General features: G+C 45.4%; 1 protein-coding gene across 1 annotated transcript; it reads right to left on the reverse strand.

The window, feature by feature from the left end:
- Positions 1-8,285: 8,285 nt before the first annotated feature.
- On the reverse strand, positions 8,286-13,319 carry LOC123446765 (ATP-dependent 6-phosphofructokinase 6-like). The gene is made up of 14 exons (XM_045123312.1): positions 12,881-13,319; positions 12,182-12,228; positions 12,024-12,063; positions 11,879-11,941; positions 11,655-11,792; positions 10,918-11,076; positions 10,780-10,833; positions 10,485-10,553; positions 10,229-10,358; positions 9,902-9,942; positions 9,481-9,705; positions 9,278-9,323; positions 9,021-9,172; positions 8,286-8,755 (listed from the first exon to the last, which is right to left on the reverse strand). The coding sequence occupies exons 1-14, from the start codon at positions 13,157-13,159 to the stop codon at positions 8,534-8,536; spliced, it is 1,665 nt and encodes a 554-aa protein (XP_044979247.1). The 5' UTR covers positions 13,160-13,319; the 3' UTR covers positions 8,286-8,533.
- Between the last annotated feature and the right edge of the window lie 4,790 nt (positions 13,320-18,109).

Genomic DNA, 18,109 nt, shown 5'->3' on the forward strand with positions numbered 1-18,109 from the left:
CATTTGGACTCTTCATTTATCTCTCTTTGCATTCATTCTATAATAATAAGTACTAAAGCGACCAAAGGCTTGCCGCCATCATCGCCTCTCCTCATAGAGCCGGACACACCTTATTGTAGTAGACAGTCGATAAGTCACTATGCTAATATCGTATAAGACCAACACATTAGAACGACAATATTCATCAATGAATTAGTAAAGTGTAGACGAGAGGGATCCAACCCCTAGACACACAAACACACACAAACGATGACTGGATCCATGTGGATCCACTGAAGACAAACATTGACCGAATCATGCAAGATTCGCCGGAGATAAACCTTCACACGCCCCCAAACGATGCTAGAGTCACCACCAGGACAGGGGCCACGCAAGACGAACTTTATTCTATATTCACAGAGTCGTTGCCGCCTCGCCTCTCTAGGCAAGACACAGACCTAAACAAAACTATTTTTTAAATGACCACCTCCCCCTGCGGACGACAAGGGTCGAGCTCCATCGCGCCTTCATATTCCTAAAGTCGCATGAGATGAGGCAAACCACATCGAACCCGGCGGGAGGCACAGAAAACTCTAGCGGTTGGGTATCTTTGCTTAGGAGCAAATGGGTAGAATCTGCTTTGTCTAGTTGATTTTGAAACTTTGCTATTATATACTACTTCCATTCTTCAATATAAGTATTTTTTAGTGGTTTTACTACGAACTACATACAGATGTATATAGACATACTTTCAAATATATATTCATTTATTTTGCTCCGTATGTAGTCCTAGTGGAATCTCTAAAAATACTTATATTTAAAAATGAAGGGAGTAGTCAACATAATTTCAATACATGATAAACCTTTTAAATATGTGGGGAATACTTTTTAAATACATATTAACTTTTTAAATGCAGGCTGAATATTTTCCAAAAACACATTCGTTTTTGTACATTTCAAATTTCATGTCTTTACTAAAAGCCATCCACATAAAACAAAAAAACTGAAGCAAAATAAATAAATCAAAGAAAAAAAAAACAGTTCAGAGCGTTGCATGGCTACATCAATAAAAAGAAAGAAATGAATGAAAACAATAAATGGACTAAACAGGAAATATAAAGTAAATGGGCCACGAGAAAACAACCATAAATGGACGAAACAGGAAAAACAAAGTAAACGGGCCACGAGAAAAAAACTATAAATGGGCGAAACAGGAAAAACTAAGTAAATGAGCCAGAAGGAAACACAATAAAGGGACGAAACAGTCAAGGCACACCAAACACTCAGTTAACCTAGCTTTGGCAATAGGACGCTCCTAGTCGTCAGCAACTTGGGCTGGAAAATAAATAAATCCTAGGCATCAGCAAAGAATGTCAATATAAAACGTGAATTCCTATCCGCCACACAATGCGGCAAAATGCCGGCAAAACTGTTCTGAATTTTTAAAAATATTTGGAAAGTCCAAAAAACACAGGCGTTTCTAATATTTGTTCGGGCATTTCAAAAGGTGTTTCTGTTTTCAGCTTTTTTTCCCCTTAAATGCATAAAATTTTATTTTTATAACTTATCATAAATGGAAAAAAAATGTTCGTGGCCTCTTTTCAAAATTGGTACAGTTGAACGCACATTTGCAAAGTGGCCACCTTAATGGGCCGGGCCAATACGGTGGAGCGCCCCTGTGCGGTGCTATTGGATGCCGCCTATATTTGAGGAGTAATGCTACACCTACAAAGGCTTACGTAAAGATTTTACATACAAACTGATGTGTAAGATTGTGATTGGTAATTGAGGGATGAGGGGCCCCACCTCCATTAAAAATCAGGGAGGAGAGAAGAGTTAGTTTGGAAGGTTAAGTAAACCTTTGTAAGTTTTTGTATGGGTAGCATTATTGATATTTGAGCAGTTTGACCAGTCGCCTTCTGGTACCTTGATCTAGCTACATTCCAGGCCGCGATCCTTTCCGCTCTTCTCCGGCGCCCGCGGGCAGTTGAGGTGAGTAGTTGCAGCAGGTTAATAATATCCTTTCAGCAGGTTGGTTGCATTGCATGAGGCGCCACCACAGATCGAGGAACCGAACGAGCGCACTAGTATCCTTTCCTTTCAGCACCTAGCCTACCGATCATGTACACGGACATGGCGGAGACGAGGCGCGCCGCCGCCCTCTGCTTCCTCCTGCTCCTCGCGGCCTTCCTGCAGGGAAACCCTGCACTCGTTTCGGCGGACGACGGTTCGTACGTGATCCCCGGATCCCATTTCGCTTTTCTGCTGGTTTGTCCTTAATACGGCGAGATCGTGCGAGGTTTATGACAAGTAACAAGTCACCTTCTGATCGATGTGTGTGGCGCAGAGGTGTGCAAGTACAGGAACCCGTACGTGCCCTTCTGCAAGGGCTGGAGCTGCGCGGCCGAGTGCTGGATGGAGGCGAGGATCTTCAACGCCCATCTACGGGAGCACAGGTGCATCAGGGGCGGCATCAAGGGCACCTGCTACTGCCTCTTCTGCGGGAACCACATGAGGTTCCTCCACCTCCGCTGAAAGCATCCGTGTTCGTCGTCGTCGATGTTCGCTTGTCCAGCAGTAGGAATTATATACCACTAGTTATCTCAGGCATTCCTCATCGACATTAGCTTGTCCAACTGAGAAACCAACAATTCACAAAACAACTACGACTAGTTTATTAAGGTTGCAGAAGCTGTACTACGAAGTTTAACAACTTTAGATATGTTATAAATTACTCTCATATCAGTTTGGAGATTGAACTATGTTGTTTGTTTTGGCTTCGTACATGCATGGCTACAATGAGACTATCACTGTGTAATTTGTCGCTTCAATTAATATTGTGGGTTCTTACAAGTAAATGAAATTACATGATGATCTCTGTCTAACCGAAATGCTCGGAAATGTTTTAAAGAGTAAGATTTCAAGTCTATGAACTAACAGATTTCTGATGGAACAGGTGCAAGAAATTACGAATGTCAATATAGAAGAAAATGAGTCCAACTCATGGCTAACCCTTGTTGTCCTTTTTTCTATAGAACAAAATTCCGAAAGCTAGAGCCAAGGTTCTGGCTGCCAACTCAGGCGCGGGAGGAGCCCCGTTCTCCTTACGGATGTCAGTATGTCACATCATAAAAAAGAGTTAATGTCAACCATATGTTCATGGTCATTTGTTTCCCTCAAAATTACACTAACAAATGTTTCAAGTCTATAAACTCAAAAGAAAAATCTGATGGAGTTTCTTGATCTAAAAAATGATATCATTTCATAAAAGTAATTTAAACCCTCAAACAGACTTTTTTAAACTCAAAATATCTGGGTTCGAAAGCGACACATGCCCTTGGGAACGAATAGAAAAAAAAACGTTTCTTAGAGCATCTACATCCGAAACTTGCTAATATGTGCCCTCATACGTCCGCAGACGCGTCCGGTCATGTCCGCGAACACTGACCGGTTACACCATAAATTATGCATTTTACAACCGGACGAACTAACAATTCCTTCCGTCGTGTATCCTCGATTGATGCGGCTTGATATACTTCAATTCCGGATTTGAGTATTGAGCGAAAGGTTACACCTGTACAGGATATGGTATGGTATGGATTACAGGTCAATCCTACTCTATTAGTATCTGTAGGCAGCATAGGGGAGAAAAGCACTACACCTAGAAATAGGAATCAACAAGAGAAAAACTTTGTTAGTAAACATCTCAAATCTCATACGTCGATGCATTGCATACATCGTCCGACTACTCCATCACTACTACATGCCATCGGACTCAGGGTGGACGTACCGAGCGGGCTTTTCGGCCTGCTCGGTCTTGGCCCGCTAGATAAATTGGACGGTCCGGTCTGCCAAATCAGGCCCGAGAAATTGTCGGTCCGGTCCGGTCTTTAACCGAGCCGAGCGAGCGGATCGAGAAGACGTAGTCACCGTCGCCGCAGTTCCTCGTCACCGCGGCCACCGGCAACCTCGAGGTGAACTGCCATGTCTCCGAGCTTGCCTTCTCCTTCCTTCCTCTCCTCTCCGTACGCCGTAGCTTCTTGCCGCCGGTTGCCATCGTTGTCGTGCTTGAACTGTCGCCGATCTGAAGTTCTCGGCCATGGCCTCGACCCCGTCCCAACCATGGCTGTCCTTTCTGTTGCCGCACAGGATAACTGGTCAATGAATTCTATGCGAGGAACAACTCTCATGAACACGAGATGCTTGCGCTGCGTGCTGCAAGTTTTCTGCATTTTTCTCTATTTGTGCGGGTATTTCGGTTGTGCCATCCCACATCCATTCCTCCGCAGCTATGTTTCCGCTTCATGAGTTGAAATCGCGCTATCCCACGAGCTCCTACAATGGCCAAATATAATTAACCTCAAACTGAGCCAAGACATGGACATGCTCACACATGCACACGTTCAGTTCGTCAGTTAAATAAGTGTTGCCAAATTTCAGAAAATTCGATCGTCAGGTTGCGCCTCTCCCCGTGATGTTAGGTTGCGTCCGTAAGCACACAAGCACGGTGGCCATGGCGAGCTGCACAAGGACGCACGGTGTCCATGCATGCATCATCAGAACAGGAGTAATTTGAAACGAATCAAAAACGGTCGCACGCTACACAGCAGTACAGGAGCGCGACAGTAAGTATTAACTCGTCATGGTTCAGTTTCGTCAGAATCTTCAGTATTTTTAGCAACAACTGATGAAGAAGCCCACAACAACACTGGTTGCACAACTAAACAGAAGCTAACTAGGACCTAAACTGCAGCTAACTAGGACATAAACGGCAGCTGAAAAAGTCATGGCATCGGTCCACACGGTCCTCTAAAGCTTGACCGTGCCAGCTCCATTTCGGTCCGGTCCTGGAAAAGCAGCTCGCTAGACAGCTCGGTCCGGTCCGGACCGCCGGTGGCCGGTCCAAACTACGGCTCGGACCGTGTTCAGGCTGACATCGGACTATCAAAATTTGGCATGTCGTCTCGTGGGTGGCCTTTTTTGGCAGGAAACAAAGCAAAGAGCGCGTGGCTGGATGGGCTGTTCTAGTGGGCTGCACTGTATAACATGTATAGTCAATTGTTTTGGCCCAAATTCTTTGGTATTCCATGGAATGCCCAGGAATGCCCCTGGCGCCGCCACTGGACAACAATGATGCTAGACTCTTGTCACAGCAGAAGAAGGTGCTGTAGCGGCCGGCGTGCTTCCATTTTGGAACTCTGCGGTAGACATCAATTTTGCTGAATTCGCAGCAAAAGAGAGTCTTGTAATGGGCTGCAAATTTAGTGGAGAAACCGAGAAAGACAAATCGCTCTGTCAATATAGTGGCAAAAGTACAGGAGGAGCTATGTTCTGAAATCTATTCAGTTTGTGATGTCATCATACCCATCCGCATGCAACATTCAGTTTAGAATTGTTGTGGTCATCCTTCACTTTGAGCGTATCTTCCTTCCTTGCCACCCGCACATTCACATGGCTAAGAAATTTCTTAAGGAACTTGCCTAAAAGTTCCCCTGCTCCCTCCTTAGCTCTGCTGCTTGCCGGAACGGCAGCCACACCGACAACAGTAGCGGCGTGAAAGAAGCAGGGTCATGCTCCTAAGCTTAAGCTTTAGCACGGGGCTGCAACTCACACAAAGACAGTCATATATATAACCCACAAAAGACACCAAATCATAAATGGTGGTTATTTTCATTCCCATGCTACATGACAGAAAACATTCCACATCCCAACACGGGCAAAAACATTCCTCGACTCTCATGCATCTCTAGAAAAAGAAACAGCAGCTTAATCTTCATCGACTTCCATTCCATGATATATTCTGCATGTGGCAGATATGGAGAAACTGCTTGGAAACAGAGGAGAACCACGATGGATGGCCTAATTTAATTCCATACGTGTGTACAGAAAACATGCTCTTTTACTCTGCTTACAGAATTAGGAGTTCATCATGTATGTCTGTATGCCGAAGTACAAAAGCAACAAAGGATGCAAATTAATAAGTATACTTTGAATACTAATATATCACAAGGAAACAACATGAACTGCAAAGCAACAAAACAAAAAACACCCACAAGAGAACGTTGGGCTCTTGATGTCGAAAACCTATAGCATTCATACAGGAAATGCAGTAAAGAACCATGCCATGATTTAATAGAGGTACAGGAACCCTAGGAATCAAACAACCAGATCATTACTAGTAGATAAGTTCAGGGCTGAACGCGAGGGCAAAATCCACCAAACGGTGACACTAGCTATTATACCATAATCATCATGAGAACAAGATGTGATTGGCATCACACACCATCAGAGCAACAGCCCAAAACCCTAGAACCCAACTTTAACTGCCTTGGTATGGGGCAGAAGGCTCGCGGAGAAGGATACCGGAGTTGCTTGCGCGGAAGTACGCGACGCCGCGCACCGGAAAGGATTCGACATCCAGCAGGGCTTCCTGGAGCCACGCCGAACCGTTGGCGATGAAGCGGATCAAACCGAAGAGGATCTCGCTGCCGAAATCAGCTCCACATGTCGGGAATAGGGGAAGAAAATAACTCCACCTGCATTGTCGATTGCGAGATGCATTGCCCCATGGTGGGTGCCAACTGCCATAGGGATGAATCTGACAGTGCGAGAGAGGGGCAGGGATGATGCTAGACCTCGCTAGTAACAACTGTGACACAACGAATTTTAGCGGGTTCAAGCCCCTCTCCGAAGAGTAATAAGCCCTACGTCTTGTGCTCGACAAGTGTCTACAAAGAATGTGAATCCCGGTCCACGAGGAAGGGAGAGGTTTATATGGAGTGTGCTGTCCCATTCCCTTCTATGTTACAAGGGTTTTGTTGTGATCATTATCGGTTACTATTACAAAGGATAAGTGACGTATTAATGCTAGTAACACATGCTTTATTGCTACTAGATAACTCCCCGCGCGTAGCTCCGGGGATTTGTTGAAATAATTTGGGTGAAATTCGGTTGAGGGAAAATGAAGTAACAAATTTATTTGAATTTATTATTTGATATGTGTACAACATTTTCATAGGATAAACAGCATAATATGTGTCTAAATTAGAGCCGGACATGGTTCCGAACCATGTTGTTAATAATCGGAGAAATTTGTAGAACTGAACAAACCATGTTGCTAGTAATCCGAGGCAGTAGCAGCAAAGTGGTGGTATTTAGAAATTCTATAATCATTGAACGGCATCGCAGCAAGAATAGTCATGAACGAAAAGTTCACCCACGGGGCCATTCTGGAGAAGCACAAATTTTCATGATGTAGGGAACAATTATTCTGAGGCATAGTGCCCTGGCCTTGAATCGAACATGGTCTGACCTTTTTTTAATCACCAGCACAACGCTACTCCCTCCGTTCTTAAATATAAGTTTTTTTTAAAGGTTCCACTAGAGGACTATATACAAATGTATATACACATATTTTAAAATATAGATTCACTCATTTTACTTCGTATGTAGTCTTCTAATGAAATCACTAAAAAGACTTATATTTAGAAACGGAGGGAGTAGTACAGTAGTACATGCATAGTTGAGCTGTACAGATTAGGAAATATTTCTAGAAAATTTTAAGCCATGAGTCTTGTTTATAATATATCCATGCAGATGTATGTTGTTGCACCGAATGCCAGAATACTGTTGCATGAAACAAAAGGTGCCCCAGGTGAACATTTTTGGTTTACAGTGGAAGCTCGGGAAAATGGGCATGAAAAGAAGACAAAAAATTGGCCATAGGAAGTGAAGGTTATTTTTAGTCCGTTGCATGGTGGAAGTACTCCTGTGTATTGCAAAACATAGCATTGTTAAAGCTGGAAATAACAGAAATAAGAATACACCAAAGTTGGACTTAATTATTGAAGTACCTATTTGGCCTGCTTCTTTGGTTTACTCCTGCTGTTCATGGTTGGTTGCTGGATTTTTATTGTCAGCATCGCCGTGTCCTACCGACATTTGGGGAGGCTTCGAGGGGTCTGATTGTCAACCCTCCAAGACATATTTTTACCCACAAAGACAAATGTTTTTGAAACACTTTAGGTTTGAAATGAGATCTTGTGCGTGTGGTGCGACAAGTCATTAGTTTGTAGAAAAGGTGGTGAGTTGTTACCGCATTTCAAAACATCTGACCACTTCGCAACATATATTGTCTTTTTTAGGCAAACCATATATTTGCTACAATCAACACGACTTGCATCACGGTCTATCGAGAAAAGGCCGAAAAGGCCCACTAACGAGAGAACAAAATGCAAAGCGTTACCCCTCCAACAGACTCCTCAATATTTGCTCAAAAGAAAAAAGAAAAAAAGAAGACTCGTCTGTAGGAAATGCAACAATTTGCCAGGGCAAAAAGGGAGCACAATATCACTAGTAGTAGACTAGTAGCAGCAATACAGTACCGCTTATTTCACAGTTCACAGGACACCTCGACAGTATCCGTGTACATTAGTACTAGTTCCTACATAAAGGGACATCCATATCGAAACAAAACTGCGTGGCGTGGCGTGGCGCAGGTTTCTCAGCAGGATAGCAGTAGCTACTGTACACGATTACAGACCAGCTGCGGTCACTATATCTCACAGTTCGACGACGCCGACGCAGATTGGTCAAAGGCGTTCGCCACATTGTGGTTGGCGACAGATGGCAGCGGCGGCTTGTTGGCCAGCCTATCGGCCTCCCTGGCCTCATCGATGTCCTTCTGGCTCAGGAAGCTTGGCTGGTTGGTCGACGACAGCAGCCTCGCCCACATCCGGTCAGTGATCTTCACCTTGTTCCGTGTGGATGTCACCCTCTGTAATCAAAAGATTGTTTTGTTCGCATTATGTTCGACATGAGAACAGATGATATGCAGTAGAGCACTTCCAGATGGTTTAAATTATGTTAGCTAAGAAGTCTTCACTATGTCCTTCAGGCGGTTAATGTCAAATCTTGCAAGAACTGGGGAAATGGGAACATAGGGTGCCAACTGAACTACCCATTGGAAGCTACTGCATATGCATATTTGGTAAGCACAAATTTTCCTACTGTAATGCACAAGACCACTTGAAGTTACTCACATAGAAAGGTATATAGGCATGTCTGCCATTGACCATCCCAACAGTAGAGCTGTATCCCGCCATTGCACCATGGATGGCACTGTGAGCCAGCAATGTGCAGTAGACATTGTCCGCTGCATTACTTGGAATAGCTCGGATCATGTAGGTAGGATCTGCAGGTTGTAGATAGACTAATGTTAACCTAGTGCTACACAGGTCAATAAGTAGTTCTATAACATTGTCCTCTCTGAAGTAGACATAATTAGTCAATATGTTACCAATATATTTAATCGTCATCTCCATCTTTTTGCTCTTGAAATGATCCTACAATGCATTAATGGAATGAGTAAGTAAACTGATCACTCCTTACAATATTCATGCAACAGGTAAGGCAGCACAGTTTCTAGTAAATACCAATAATAGTTATGTCATGGCAAATGGAATCAAGTCCAGTAGCAAAAAAAAAAATGTAGGTATGTACCTTAATCTTGTGAGTCAACCAGAGACCAATATCAAGAAGCAATTTATTTCCAGATGCATCTTGCTGATCTGAAGCGGGAATGCTTTTGGCAATAATATCCTGGCCTGCTCCCTCAGCAACAACAATAACCATGTGCTTGTTCTCTTTCAGCCTCCTTTCTACATATTGAAGCAACCCCCCTTCTCCATCCATATAAAACGGAGACTCCGGAATTAAGCAGCAATCCTGTGGAAATTAGGGGTCCAAAGAAAAAATAAGTAACTCTTACATGCAGGTTAGATAATGAACAGAAAGCAAGAATTCTAATACTGGTGTTTTTGAAATAGGTAGGAATCAAATCAAATATGCAGGAATAAGAAAGAATGAACTGAAACCAAATATAGAATGCAACATCCTGGACAGTTAGAAGGTATCAACTTACCACATCCCGACTTGCAAGGGTAGCATACATTGCAATGAACCCTGCATTAGAGGAAAATGAATTTAATGACAAGAGAACATAAGAGTTAGCAAAGACATTGTGTCTGAAACAAAGAAAAATCTAGCAGACTTCTTTCTGTATGCAGACTGTAACTACAATTAATAAGATGTTGAAGTGTTTAACTAACACTATCGATCAACAAGATGGTTTATCAAATAGTTTTCCTTGTATTTGTACAAATCAGACATATGCTTTCAGCATACTTATAAGGAAATAACACGCAAAAGATGGCAAGTGACTGTATGGAGAATATGTCAGAAAACTAACCACTATAACGACCCATCAGTTTTACCAGGCCTATTCCATTCTCAGCACTGCAAGCTTCCACATGAGCTGAATTAATGGCACGTTGAGCCTCTTCAACGGCCGAATCAAAACCAAAGGACTTGTCGATAATCTAATAATCAAAAGATACAAGCAATCAGTAATGAGTCATATCATACTATTTGTGGGCATATTAACTGATTTTGAGAGAACACCCCTGCACAAGCAAATAAGTAATAAACATATTGTAAACAATTACCGCTATGTCATTGTCTATTGTCTTGGGAACCCCGGCCACAGCAACTTTGAGGCCACGCTTCCGGATTTCCTGATTGTATTAATAAGGAATAAAGTATTATTATTATTCTCAAATACAGAAGCAATGAAGCATTATAGGGAACATCTTTGAGAAATGAACTTTTTAGGTATTACTACATAAGTGCTATCTCTGACACTACATATAAAGGATGTTGCTCTGGGTGTGGGTAAACAACACATACAGTGAAAAGATGCATATATGCCTCAACATTTGAAGCACTGTCAGAATTAATTACCTTGTAGATCTCATATGCTCCCTTCTGAGTTCCATCTCCTCCAATGATATACACCTAAACAACAGATCCTAGCGTATGAGTTCATGTCCAGCCAGAACAGCTCTGTCACAGTGGTGCAATTTGAACCGTCATCTTTACCTGATTAATTCCCCGATCCTGAATGTTGTCAACGATCTTTTTTGTGTCATGACCACCTCGTGATGTTCCAAGGACTGTACCACCCCTTTTGTGGATGTCATTGACTGTCTTTGGTGTAATAGCAACATAATTGCTAGAATAGAACCCCTTGTATCCATTCTATAAATGGAAAATAAGATTTTAAGAGACAGAAGGTCCTGAATCATAACCAAAGCTAAACATATGCAAGGTTTAACCGTGGCAACACCCATAACATACAAATAACTCCTCTAACATGAACCTACATTATACTGAAAATTTCTGAAGAGAATACAGAATACTTCACAGGAAAAATCACAGCAGGTCATTCATCTCATAGTTATTTCAGTATAATTCAGAGATGAATGTCACAATGTGATTGGAAGTTCATAAAAATAGATGCACTGAATCTAAAATGTTTGATAAGGTGTGGTCATAACTTAGAGATCTTATAAGGTACCTGGTGAGTCCTTTTAACAAAAGACAATTTTAGATGAACACGTATAAAAATGCGAGTAACATTTATAATAGTATCTATGGGAGGGGCAAGTCCTTTGGTTTTGTTGGCATTGTAAATTTAGAACAGGACACAGACCTTTATTCCATAGATTATTTGTATCTTATGGTCATTAGATTGTTTGTCTCTTTTGACTCAAGGCACAGACAAAGATACACGCATGTACATAGCCATATAGAACAGGGCAGTAGGGCACACGAACCTGTATTCCGTAGATTTTGTTGACATTGTACATGTGCGACAAACCACACACCAGCTCCCTGATAACAGTGTTGAGCCCAGGGCAAAGGCCTCCACAAGTTACAATGCATGCTTTCACTTCATCTGACTCAAAATTAACCTAACAAGGTTCAAGTACAAATACTTCTGTCAGCCAAGACGCCAGTGATGCAGCGAATAATCAAACGAGGTGCAAGTGCATCCTACCCTCTGACGGGGTCCAGCACGACGGAAGTGAACCCCCCGCCGGCTATTCTTTTGAACAACAACCTGTAGTAGAAAATATAGCCACTTGTAAATCCACTATTGACTACAACATCACAGCACAAACATTGAGTAACACTTTACAAACCTTTTGTGGTACGGTGTCATCTTCATTGACAAAATATTGCCTGGTACCGATAAGAACAGAAGTTCCAGTGTTACATATACAGCGTGCATACTCAGAGACTTACCAAAGAGCGGAAGATCACAGAAGCAATATGTATGCAAATGCAAGACAAGCCTTACTTGACAGTTGAATATGCTGGGTGGTCTTGTAATGGGTTGGGGTAAGTCTGCAAAAAAGGAACATAACAGCAAACCATAAGCTCAATTCTCATGGATCATGGTTTCACCTATAAAACAAATTATTTTCATATCGAGCGATTGAAGCATCCAGCGCAGCTGGGTAAACATGACTAGCATTGCTGATATGAAAATCGACCTTCTACAAGTTCTAATAAATTTGTTTGACAAGTTTAACTTGAATATAAAAGAGAGGAGCAGCATCCAAGAGTAACAGGTTACTTGTACGGAGAGGATACATCCATTCTATCCAATCAAATTTCATACTCCCAAAAGCAGAGACAACTATACAGTAACTTATAGAACAATGGATCCACAGAATAACCAAACTATTGCCAGTGTTCATCAGAGTTGTCTGCTTTGTGTGGACCGTAACTGACTAATTAGCTCACCGCACGCTCTCAAGCTGGGTTCTATTTGGACAGCACAAACGGATCTCCGCAACAGAAATCCCTAATCGACCAAACCCCGCAGACATCGCGGCCAGGATTCCCCCCAAGTCGGCGCCAGATCATTTCCCTGCCACTGAGAGTTGCTTAGCTAAAGCTGCACCGCAACGATCGCGCCCGCGGCGAGCTATAAGACCCGCGGTCGAGCGAGGAGGGGCAGGGGAGGGGAGGGGAGGGAGGGAGGGGTGCTCACGGGGACGTCGGGGAGGTAGTCGGCGAGGTGGGGCACGTCGTCGAGGACGTAGCCGAAGTCGCCCTCGGAGATCTTGACGTGCGCGGCGTCGGCGAGGCTGACGTTGGAGGCGTTGCGGAGGGCGCGGAGGTTGGGGTAGGAGTCGCGGGAGATCCGCACGCACATGGCGGAGAAGGGCGGCTGCTGCTGCTCCCCGCCCCCGGCGGCGCCGCCGTCCTGCTCCTCGTCCTCCCTCCGCTGCTGCTCGTCGTCCGGCGGCAGGATGATGTGGGACGCCATGGGCGGGTACGAGGTTTTGCTGCTGCTGCTGCTGCTGCGCTGCGCTGTCACGGGGCGACGAGAGAGAGGCGCCGCGGGGGGTTTAATAATGACTGGCCGAATGCTTCTTTCTTGCTTGCTCGGTGGTGCGGGCGCGAGAGGGGAGGGAAGAGATGCGGTGCGGATGCGGGTACGAGGGCAGGGGAGGGAGGCGTCGGCAGTCGGTAAAAGAGAAAAGTGGAGATGCGGCGAGCGGTTTCGTCGGTGCTGCGGTATGGTGACCACTGACCAGACCACCCTCTGCGTACACGGTTTCACCGGACCGGAGCCAACGCTCATGATTTGTGGTCAACATGAACATGGCTCTGTCCGGATTAGATAAATACTCTAGACCGTAAGACAAACTCCAACCGGCCGACCCAGATGGATGGTCATTTTATCCGTTTTATATTAGTTTAGGTCGGTCCAACGGACACCAACGTCCGCTTCGGCGTTTGGGTCGGCGCATGCGTCCAACGTTGACCCGACCCATTTTTGTCGGCGTGCGGAAAAAATGTATAAAGTATTTGCGAAAATAATAAACAAGCATAATTAAACATTACGAAACCGGTCACGAAGGCCGGCGAGAGTCCATGCGTCCCCATTATATTAATTAAACATAAAAAAAACTAAAACTAGGAGGCAGCCCTAGGCGGCGGCGGCGGTCGGGGAGTGAGGTCGATCAGCGTAGGCGCAGGGCCGGCCCATGGAACGTCGTGTTTCAGAGCGTAGTTGCCTGCGCCTCCGTCGTCTGTCCCGCCGGCGCGAGCTGTGCCGGTGATGATGGCAGTGCAGCAACACGGGCGCGCTCCTCCTCCTTCATCTCCCGTCGTTCCTCCTCCGCCTCCTTCTCCAGCTCCATCAGCCGAAAGCCTTCGGCACGCTCCGCCCGCAGGTGCTCCGTCTTTCAATGCTCGAGGTAGGCTTGCTCCTGCTGCGGTGTCTCGCCTAGCCAGATGGGCGGCGCATTGACCGACTCGCGGACGCACCCGGTCCACTGGTAGACCTCCCGCGACTCTGTGGGCTCGGGCTTCGTCGGAGGTGGCGCGGCGCAATCGCCGGCGACCGACAGCGCGATGGCTTTTAGTGGTACGCGCCTCCTCGTCGGCCTTGCGTCGCTTTTCCTCCTCGCTCTCGCGGAGCACAGCTGCCAGCGCCGTCTGGTAGGCGGCCTCAACCTCCTGGTCCTCGTCGCTGACGAGAGGCGGGGGCAGCGAATGGCCTCCTGGCTGTACGTCGCGCACGTCACGCCGACGTTGCTCCTCGTGTTCGATCGCGAACCAGACCTCCCAGTGAGGGGAGTCGGCCGCGTAGGCAAGATTTTACCGCAGCTCCGACGTCAGCACAGGCCGACGGCGGCTCATCTCCTTCGTGTGCAACCATGTCGACCGCGGCACGGCCGGGACCGGGATCCTCTCCGGATCCATATGCTAGTGGTGCGGGAGGGTGACGTCGGGGTAAGGCAGCGGCACGCGGTGCTCCAAGTGCCACCGCGCTTGGTGCACCGGGACGTTCACATGCTGGCGAGGCCGGCAGGAAGACGTCGGCGGGGAGATGACGCGGGGGTAGAGTGGGGCCTTGCCCTTGTTTTGGAAGGAGCCGGCCATGGCACTCGGTTAGGATTTGGTCGCCGATGAGGTGGCGAGATGGGGATGGGTGGGTTCTGGAAGCAGATGAGGCGGAACCCTAGGAGGGCCCGCGACCGCTAACGCATGGGTCCGAGGAGGGCGGCCGTCATTAATAATGTTGATCGTGGGTGGTTGCGACGGGCACCAAGAGGGCGCGCACGCGTCCGCTTCGCTTCCGCGCCGACGCATTTTAGTCCTAAATTTGGGCCGGTAATGGGTCGGCACGGACACGAAGCGTATGCGTTATGGCAATGGGTCAGCGCGTAGGGCCATCCGTTTTATCCGCACGGCCCCAAACGAACGGCGACGGACGAAATGGGCCGCCCCATTAGAGTTGCTCTAAATATCTAGATGAGATGGTTCCAACATTTTTTTAGACATTAAACGGTGGTGATCAATTTTTTGGGCTCGAATCTCGCAAGCCATCATCAAACTGAGTGCGGCTATGGGTGTGTCAATATAGGCCAACCCAAAACTCCCCCCCCCCCCCGCCGAGTCGGTTCCGACTTAATCTCATTCACTCCGGCTGAATGGTCTCCGACATACCTGCATTCATGACGGTATGGCGGCCGAGAAGCCTACTTCGGCCCTAAAATTGGTCGGGCTTCTCCTCCGTAACACCCCCTCCCCTTGTAATCCTTTTCCTTTCTGACACATCATCAGACTGCCACGATGGACAAGACGACCAAGAAGTGGCCGTTCGTGTGCCCCGAATCAAGTTGGCATTGTCGCACGCGGTCTTCGGTGTCCTTTCCATCCATACCTTCACTTCTCGTCGTCCTACGGTTAGACCGGGTGCCACTCTCAGAGGAGAAGGAGGAGCGGATATTGGACAAGGAGCAAGCAAAGGAGGAGGTCGCCCTCATCACCGAGGAACAGGAGGAGGATCAAGGTTATGCACTAGGGCATGCACAAGGATCCTGCCATTGACGAGTTAAAGTCTCAAACCGCAATGCATTGTGTGGCACATCATGCACTAGTACTCGCAGATCACTTATGAGAATGTGGAAAGATCTCGCACACGCAACTATATATCGGCCACCACACGCTCGAGACTGGACGGCAACGACTAGTCAGAATTAGTTAAATTTAGGTTGACTTGTTTAAATTTCATCAGTGTATTCTAAATTGTAAGTGCATCTAGTGCCCCTTAGTGATTTTGGTGTATTGAAGACTTATAGGTAAAGAGACTAATGTGTTTGTGAGTGTACACAGGCTCTATAAGTCGCTGAGGAGTTTGAGTTATTCGAAGAATATCGACCCCTAAAAATGAATGTCTTTGGCTAAAAACTTTGGTAATTCCTCGAAGACTTTGAAAGCGAGGAAATTAGTGTGTCCGTGAAGAAATCGATGCGAGGAAATTGAAGCGTGAAGACTTTTGCTTTCGTAGTTTCATTTCCTTTCTATTGAGTCATAGGAAAACAATACTGTTAAAGGGGGTCAAGGTAAAATTAAGGAAAAGTTTCCAAGTGATGCTCATCTCAAAGCCTACACATACCCAATCCTTTGAGTGAAGCCTTTGGAAATCTTTTACAGTTTAGTCAAATTCTTTAGTGATAGAGACGAACATCTTCTAGTCTTTGAGGAACTTGATCTAACCGAGGAGCTAGGTTTTTGCCTATGCGAATTGCCTACAAGTGAGGAACATGAGAGACATGATGACTTTCATAGTTGAAAGATTTCGACCGTTGTTGTGCTGCACGCCAGTTGTCCCCAACCTTATCCACATAACGGTCATATCATTTGAGCGTTTATGTCAAATCATGTCGGGATTGCTCCCAGTCTATAAATAGTTGCCCCCTATAACCACTAGCTGGTTGGCTACTCCGCGAGAAAAACTGACACTTGTCAATTGAGAGAAACCCATTCCTCGAAGACTTTGAGAGAAAATCATTAGTGAAGAAAAAACCCCAAACACCCAAACAAAAACCCAAAAACCCCAAAGTGATTGAACATCACTTAAGAGATTGTTCTTGTGTGGAACTGATGCTTGTTACCTTTGAGGATTGTGCATCCTCCAAGCAGTTAGGCGTCATAGTCTAGAGCATCCAGCAATCAATTGTGGATCGTCGGGTGACTGAGTTTGTGAGGGTTTGGAAGTCTACCCTGAAGACTTATCACTAGTGTTGGACAAGGAATGTGTCTCCTTAGCTCAAGGACAATACAGTAAGGACCGTGTGTCTTGGGACTGTGTGTCCTTTGGTTTAAATATCAAGCCGCTCCAAACCAGACGTATGATTGTCACAACAGTTGTAACTGGGTCATCAAATCATTGTCTTTGCCATGTACCTGGTTCTATTTCCTCAACCCTTTCATTTCCTTATTTATGTGTTGATGAAATTGATCGTTACTGTTTGAAGAATTTGACTGAAGACTTTCACAATTTCCTCACCCCAAATTCTTCACTTCACTTGTTCTTCACATGCGCTTCCTAAACACGCTACTTGTGTGAATCATATGTTTCATCTCATCATGAAGACTATGTTGTTGTGTTGCATGTTCGCCTAAGTACTTAATCCGCTGCTCGTCGTCCGTGACTGAGAAATTTCCTCACAAGGAATTTCCTGAGTGACGAATTCATGAAAATCGCCTATTCACCCCCTCTAGTCGATATAACGCACTTTCAATTGGTATCAAATCAAGGTAATCCCTTGTTCTATGTGATTTTGGTTTAACCACCTGGAGTTTTAGTTATGTAGACCATAGGTATGATCAAGGTCACTGCGGGTTGTCCTACCTTTGAAGGGACAAACTACCCCTAGTGGAAGAACAAGATGTGCATGCACCTTGAAGCAATTGACAACGATCTCTCATATGTTGTGGACAATGGTGTTCCCTCTATCACCCCAACTATCAATGTTGCTGATGTGAAGAGATTCAAGCAACTCGACTCTTAAGCGAAGAATATCATTTGTGGCCATCTGAGCAAAGGTCACTATGGTAGAGCGAGTGCTTTGGGATATGCAAAGCTCATCTCGGACAGGTTGTCCAAGGTCAATGAAGGAGTATCTAATCAATGTGACTCTCGGTTTGATGTTCTTCGCAATCTCTTCAACCGCTTCAAAAGACTCGATAATGTGAGCTGTCAGCAAACCTTCAATCGCCTCACCGATATCTCCAATGAGCTACAGGCTTGGGGCCAGAGACATCACCGACCATGAGGTGGTGAAGAAACTGCTGAGATCTCTTGATTCTTCATTCGATACACTGGTTCTGATGATTCAAGAGCGAAGAGACTAGAAGTTACTAGATCATGCTAATATTCTTGAGAGACCCAATACTCACGAATTCCAACAAGCTGAGA

Source organism: Hordeum vulgare, chromosome 1H (assembly GCF_904849725.1).
Source record: "Hordeum vulgare subsp. vulgare chromosome 1H, MorexV3_pseudomolecules_assembly, whole genome shotgun sequence".
Lineage (NCBI taxonomy): Eukaryota > Viridiplantae > Streptophyta > Magnoliopsida > Poales > Poaceae > Hordeum > Hordeum vulgare.